Source organism: Crotalus tigris, unplaced genomic scaffold, assembly GCF_016545835.1.
Source record: "Crotalus tigris isolate CLP2741 ecotype Arizona unplaced genomic scaffold, ASM1654583v1 scf7180000020199.3292806832:711173, whole genome shotgun sequence".
NCBI classification, from domain to species: Eukaryota; Metazoa; Chordata; class Lepidosauria; order Squamata; family Viperidae; genus Crotalus; species Crotalus tigris.
The window spans coordinates 132,501-140,000 of NW_024097900.1; the positions used below are offsets into that span (position 1 = coordinate 132,501).

A 7,500-nucleotide genomic window follows, 5' to 3' on the forward strand; every position below is an offset into this window, starting at 1 on the left:
GTGTAAGGCATAGCTCTAAAAAGAAGTTCAGCAGTTTATGTATAATATTCAGCACCCTGAAGTATTTGGCCTTTATATATAACTAGAAGAAAGAAATAGCCTAGTTCTACTTTTTAATAACAGCAATAATAATTTTAAAAAGTGTTAAATGTGTGTCTTAAATTCCTCATAGTAAAAAGCATAAATTTATTATCTGTTTGTAGCTTACTCAACCTGACTGAAAAGATCATCATTTACTTGGATACATTTCCCTCTTCATTTTTATAAATATTAAAAGTTTTATTTAGTTACACACAAAGGAAACAATATAAGTGCACATACCACAAACACAGGGACATAAATAGTCATTTAGGAAATTACTTTATTCCTAGTCTCCTGGCTAAAAAAGTATGGCATTTTTTTCATCTCTAAAGAGGTATTTCAATTAGTCTGCTCAGGTGTCTTTCAACTTTTTATCTACATATTTCATGAAATTTTATTTACAAGAACTATAGCAAAGCAACTTAGCTGCAAAGAATCCCTGTGGCACTTTTACCTGAGCTGAGTTTAGGAACAATTTCAATCTACAAAGATATAAAATAGCAAGTAATGTGGCCCTCTTGTGGAAAGCTAAGGATCACCTTTTCTTTCTCAGTATCATTCAAGGAAGCTGGCGGTTTAAAAAAAAAAATGTTTTGCTTGAAAAGATAAGGAAGCAATGTCTACAAATATATACTCTTGTCTTTAAAAGAAAGTGTGCAGGTACTCCAGGGCAGATATATCTTAACTATTAAAAACATGCATAAATTTTCTATTTTAAAGACTTACAGAAGACAACAAAACAAATAAACAACAAAATAGTGCTCCACTTTCTGCAATACTTTAAAAGTAAAAAAAAAAAACAACAACAACTAGAAGGATAGGAAAAACCTTTCCATTGCCATGGAAATAAACAGGGTGCAAAACAAACAAAAACTTACCTGCTGTTGTTGCAGATGCAGCAGTTCTACTGTGCTTACTTCAGTGCCCGTGTCACCACTTGATCTTCCATCTCTGCTGCCAGCATCTAATTGGCTGCTTAGAGTGCTCATTCCATTTTGATTCATTGAACTGTTGCTTATTGTCTCTGTCGCAGATTCCTGCATCATGACTTAATACCTAAAAGTGATTAAGAAGTATCAATTAACACACACATTACACCTTCACACTTCCATTATCAAGATGTCCCTCTTTGCCAATTACAGAGACAACATCTTTCGGAGGGGAAGGGGAAGAACCTCTTGCATAGTCATTTAAGGAACAAGCAATGAAATACAAACCTTGTTTTCACAGATATTCTATACTCATTCCTGAAACCATATTTCTCATAGCAATGTTGTTGTAGTTTCATATGCAAAAATAACATCCATATATGCAACATGGGGAAACAGTATTCCTGAACATCACATTTGATGTGATGTATCAAACCAGTAAAATGAAGGCATAATTTCATACCCTGCCCCATTTTTCCTATTATCTAGTTTTGACAACCATAGATGACTATACAGCCCCTATTTAAAATATTCACTATCTAGATTCTGTCAGAATTTTACAGCGTTTCTTATGCAAGGCTTTTGTTTAATGATGCACAGCTAATCATACAAAGTTAAAATTTTGTAAGGATGTTACAAATCATATAGTATCAACTAATGATAAATAGTATAATGTGTTGCTCTTTTTTGTGTGCGTGACTAAATAAAATTTTGCCTTGGAGGCATTTTAAGCAAAAGCTCTTGCTGCAAACACGTTAGATATTGCCTATTTTTTTAATCAAATGGCTGATATTCATTTATTTTTCTGACATTTAAAACATTTAATACTGTCCTTCCTGGGAAGTAATTAAGCTTATGCATGAGCAGCAATCAAACTGTTCACTTGAAGATGACTTAAAACTCAATTTTAACATAGGCAAATAAATGAAAGATATAAAATTAATTTTCCAGGCATGTATTAGATATGAAAGCTAGAAATAAAATCTATCAAGAATATCACTAATGATTGTGCTAAAAACAGCATAAATTATGTATATTACCTCCTCTACAGTAATAAATGTTTTATCATTTTCACTGCATAAATATACTGTACTTTCAGTATAGCAATGAGATGTCCTGCCAAGATCAGATGGAATCTTTGCAGTAAATAAAGAACCAACATATTCTTACAAACTAGAATTTCAAATATATTTTACATCAGTAAGAAAATTCCATTTTTGCTATTTTCAGAGTTTATCTTAATTCTATCTATGTTAATAATGCATCATCTATCTTCTTGTAAGAATGTATATATTAAACCAACCAATTTCCAAGGAAAGAAAATGTGAGGGTGGGAACAAAACAGAGCAAAGTAAAGCAAAACTTTCTGATAAAACTTTCTGACAAGATGCTTTAATGGGTGGATAAATCCAGTCAAAGGAAACAGCTGCTACTAGAATTACTACTACCTAACACAGTGTTCAATTCAACTCAGCATATGATCAGTACTTTCTTCTATAAAATACCAAAGAAATTATTACAGTTTAAATCACTATCAATAACATTAAATAAATACAATTTTTCATAAAGGAATATTTAATTTTTTTAAAAAAGCACTTAAAAAGCACTACATATTAAATGCATATTTTAGATTCAAAGGAGATAGCTATCCCCTCCCCCACACACAACATTGACAGAGACAATTACAATTCAAATAAAGAAGATAGCCACAAGAACAAATACTCTTAACTTCAGTAACAATAAGAATAAAAATTAAACATGTTATACAGGTAAAAAAAATTTTAGACATGTAAACACAGGTTTACATGTGTTTACATGTGTTTACATGTGTTATTTTTGTTTTCAATAAGAAAACAAAAATAATATCATTTTATGAGAGCGGGCAGCTAATAAGTATTCAAATGCATCAATTTTGTATGAACCATGTTTAAAATATTTAGGAAAAAAGTGCTTGATAGAATTTTATATAACTCATAAGAGCTTGCTAAAGAATATCTCAGATTTCCAAGGCAACTTAAAAATATATCATATCATTATACATATATACATATACATACATACATAAATACATACATACATACATACATACATAGAACCCCATTGAGTTCTATGGGACCTTCTCCCTAGAAAAAGAAAAATTATAAAATTACAATCTTAGTTGCTAAAACACATATATCACTGTGAATATATTCACTGAGTACTTTATCTTTTTCATACCACCTCCAAAAGGTGGAGGGCATGTCTTCAGAAAATAAAAGATTTATTTTACATTACTTTTTAGTATAAATATTTGAATATATTTCTGGAACAGTAAATTATATGCATTATAAGGATAAATGTATGCTACATGCAGCTTCATCAACCAAAGCCACTTTATATTTTTTTTCAAATCTCTTTTCAAATTAAAATTAGATTTTTGCCGGTCTGTGACTCTTTCACTACAATTAGAAAGGAAAAAGTAATGTATTCTACAGTTCTTGTTAATCAACTATATATAAGTCTTTAACTTTGAAATGTTATGAATGCTAGAATTATTTTCCATACAATATATACAGTTAAGGACCAAATCAAGACTACACAATTGACCAAGTAGATAAAAAAAAAGGAAAATGATCTTCAACATAAGCTACACTTACTTCTCATTAGGTATGGCATAATCCAAATAAAATAGTTAAACGAGAAGTGATTCACATCGTTGCCTTATAAGCCAGAGACTATGTAGAAAGGATTGTGGTTTCTGATACTGCAGAAATAAAACTAATAATCGCTTAGAATTTGCAAGAGTGTTTATGTGTGTGTATATACCATTTTGAGGTATCTTTATAAGACCTTTTCAAGTTCAAATTATTGAACCAAAAAACAGTATTATGAAAAGGAATGGTTTGCAATGTCTTGAATTTTAATTAATACACACTAATAAACAAAATGCACACAAAGGTATGATTCCAAAGATAATCATTTCTAAAAACAACTGTGGAAAAATATATATTTTCATACTTAAGCATATATTTGTATTTTACTAGTTTACCAAAACTGCAAAGAGATATACAATCCCAAAGATGAATTGTGCATGAGTCTCAAACTAGAATTACCTGCTTTCAATGACCGCAAATATATTTCATACAAAGGTGGGAGACAATTATATTTAGATGCTTCAGTTTAATAAGCACCAATATTTAACAATAATTATTTTGCTTTATAATTAAGTATAACTAAGTAGGTATACATTTACTCCTGCTACCTGTTCTGCTCTTGCCACTAATCTTACATTTTCTTTAGGTTCCTTTAAATCAGCAAGTCACCATACAGATACTTATTCTCTACACCACTTCCTTTTTGAAACATTAAAGTGACACTGAAACTGACTGCACAAGATTGCATTTTTCTCTTCCTAAACAACTTGAATTGAAAGGTTACTTAGTGTAACAATATTTACTTGCAGAATTGTGTTGTTACCAAGGGTATAATGGATGGTGGCTATGCAAGTTTACGCAAGAATGAGTGAAGCATGAGGCATTAGCCATGTGTTTGACATGTTTCAAATTGCTATAATCCAGCATTAAACACACCCAGCAATTCATGCCTTTTCTTGCAGCCATAATCTTGAATAAAGCGTGCACAACCACTTATTATATAAATTAGTATATGACTCTCTGTTATAGTCACAACAGTGCTTTTGTGTTTATTTTGCATCAAGATGTGGTCTTTTATTTGTACAAATAGCAGGATAAAAAGACAAGGCTCAATTAGACCTCCTTGCTTTTATGATGGGATGGGAAGAAATTTTAGACTTGTTTGCTTTGTTTTCCCTAAAAATTTTGTCACTATAAAATGGAACCGTGTGAAGTATTTCCTACTTGTGTTACTCTGACACGACTTTATTGACCTTCAAGTTTCTAAATCCTATAAGGGCCAAGAATTGTTTTGAAAATCAGAAACAATATTGTAAATGAAAGTTCTGAACACCACTAGGGGGCCTCCTTTTGAGGGACATTTCAATTGTGTATTTGCTCCAAAAGGGAAAAAAATGGATTCTTAACAGTAATTTTAATAGCTTTAAAAATCCCCCCCCTCATTAGGGAGCTACTGGCTACTGAATAGGAATGACATGGTGGATGTGAACATATAATATACTTCACTATTTTTGGTTTATAAAATAATGTATAAATATTTTAATATATTATTTATATATAACAAATTACAATAAAACAGCAATAATTAAACATTTTATATTATGAGTGCAATATCAATAAATGCACAGAATTCCGAGGGACTAGAAAAGTCCCCGATTTTACAAATTAAGGCAGGTATACATGTCCCAGGATAATGTTGCAGGATTCAATCTGAGTCGATCACCAGAACAAGAGGTTTAGTTTCCCAAACTTTCAGACTCATGCTGGAGCCCATCCTCAGGGAACTTCTCTCTCTCCAATCCCTGTTTTTACTTACTTATTTTTTACTATCAATTTCTAAAATACTCTTTACTGATAACATTTTAGAAATACGAAGAGATTCTCTAATACTTATTACGTACAGCAAAATCTACACATACATAGATTTAATTAAAAACTGACACAACAAAGGATACGTTTTGATATTTAGTATAGGCCAGGGATATTTATGATTTTATTATACATATAAATGTTGCTATATATGAATTTACAGATATCATATAAGCTGCCCCTTTTTTATTTGAAGCCCCTCCTAAGAATGGACATAACTGACTATACTGTGTCTTGGCTGATGGATATTAAGGTGTTATGCAGATCCATTTTAAAGATAAGTGAAGAGAATTGCCATTCTTAAATATCTGAAATTATATCTGTATAACTGTCTACAGATATGGATACAGACTTGTATGTGTGCATCAGAAATCTACCAAGATTAGCTAAATTAAACTAGAGAGAGCCACTTGTTTAAGGAGGCTTATATAGATACAATAGAAATCATGTTCTTAATATGTGAAAGGGACATGTGTATGCAGATGCCTGACAGGATGCCCTTACACTACAATCACCCAGCCAAGCTAGCCCGATTTCAACAGATGGAGTTGTAAATCCGGATGCAATTAGCCATTTTGAATCCCACAAGTAAAATACAGCATGGCAATCCTTATAATTGCAATTGTTTTGCAGTGCAGAAGAGAATCTATGCAAACAATCCTTCCCCATCTAAATATAGGGCTGTTGCTTTTAAGTTGCCTTTTACTGTTCTCGTATTTTCTTGCATGCAACTACATACGAATTTGGGTCAATAGAGTTGGTATTCAGGAAAGGATTTTATTTGAATGTATAACTGCATCAAACTGTAGAGTTTCTATTATTTCCATATCACAATTTGATCTAGAGTCAACCAAATGCATGCTGCATTTTAAAAAAAGGGAAAATAGTGACAACAAAAAGATATCACTTTCAAAATCTAACTAAAGTATTCAATATAGCCTTAATTTAAATTGGTAGAGTAAAATTTTCTGTCTAAAACTATGAATACTAGCATTTAAAATATTTTGGCTATTTAGATTCCCTAACAATAGAAATATTATGTGAAACACTCAGCAGAATATAATAATAAATTTTAATACAAAAGAATGACTCATAAAGTACCTTATTGGTTATAATGTAATAAAACTAGTGGATCCAGTTTAATAGTAAATCTGTAGTCATATAAATGCTTCCACCTACATTGATTAGGTTAAAATAGATGTATTACAAAGCATTACAGTTAAGGATGATTTCCAAGTAAAAATACACATAATTGTGTTTCAGAAACATGCAAGGATTGATTTCAAAGTAAATGATATTTTGTCCCAATGAAATCAGCAAATTACTCCTGACTTCAGTAAGACTCACATGAGTTAGTTTGCATCAAAGACATATTGTCTGCATGCTCCAGTAAACTCTATTTTTATTCACTTTCTTTTATTTAAGATATACAAGTAACTCCATCCTAAAGCATTGCTTTAAACTGATCTGTTCATTGTGCGGGTTTTCCACTGTACTACTTTTTAATCATGACTTTAGTATAGAGCATACATAGCTACTGCTAGTCAGTCATAGCAAGCATTTTTACTCAAAGCGCACATTATATCCATTGTTACAAGCAACATCATGTCAATTTTGCCCTATTATTGTCTTCCTAATCTTGTCAATATAATTCATTGTGGCTGATAAAAACATGTTTTGAATGATAGTGTATATTTGGCTTTGAAATTAAAGAATCTGGCATAACCACTGTTCTTAAATGTCATTCAGTCCTTAGAAAGTCAGATAGATATTGAATTCTATGTTTAGACAGTTTATATCATAAAATCATTAAATCTTCCAGACTGCATTATATGAACTCTCTACCAAACTGAACAGCTAATTCTGTAGTAAGATTTCTATCAGTGATAGCTTAAAATTTCCTTCATGGAAACAAAGAAAATATTGATGGTCTTGAAGAAGAGCAAGAAAATAAGACAGCAACTGGAAATAATTACATAAATGAAAGC

The 7,500-nt window shown here is 31.1% G+C and overlaps 1 protein-coding gene across 2 annotated transcripts in view; it reads right to left on the reverse strand.

Moving 5' to 3' along the window:
- LOC120318357 (forkhead box protein P2-like) overlaps nucleotides 1-7,500 on the reverse strand; it is a 138,423-nt gene that overhangs the window by 125,309 nt on the left and 5,614 nt on the right. For both annotated transcript variants that reach the window (XM_039365842.1, XM_039365841.1), the window contains exon 2: nucleotides 960-1,137. In XM_039365842.1, coding sequence (XP_039221776.1) covers nucleotides 960-1,127 — 168 coding nt within the window. In that variant the 5' untranslated portion in view covers nucleotides 1,128-1,137. The remainder of the gene's footprint in view (nucleotides 1-959; nucleotides 1,138-7,500) is intronic.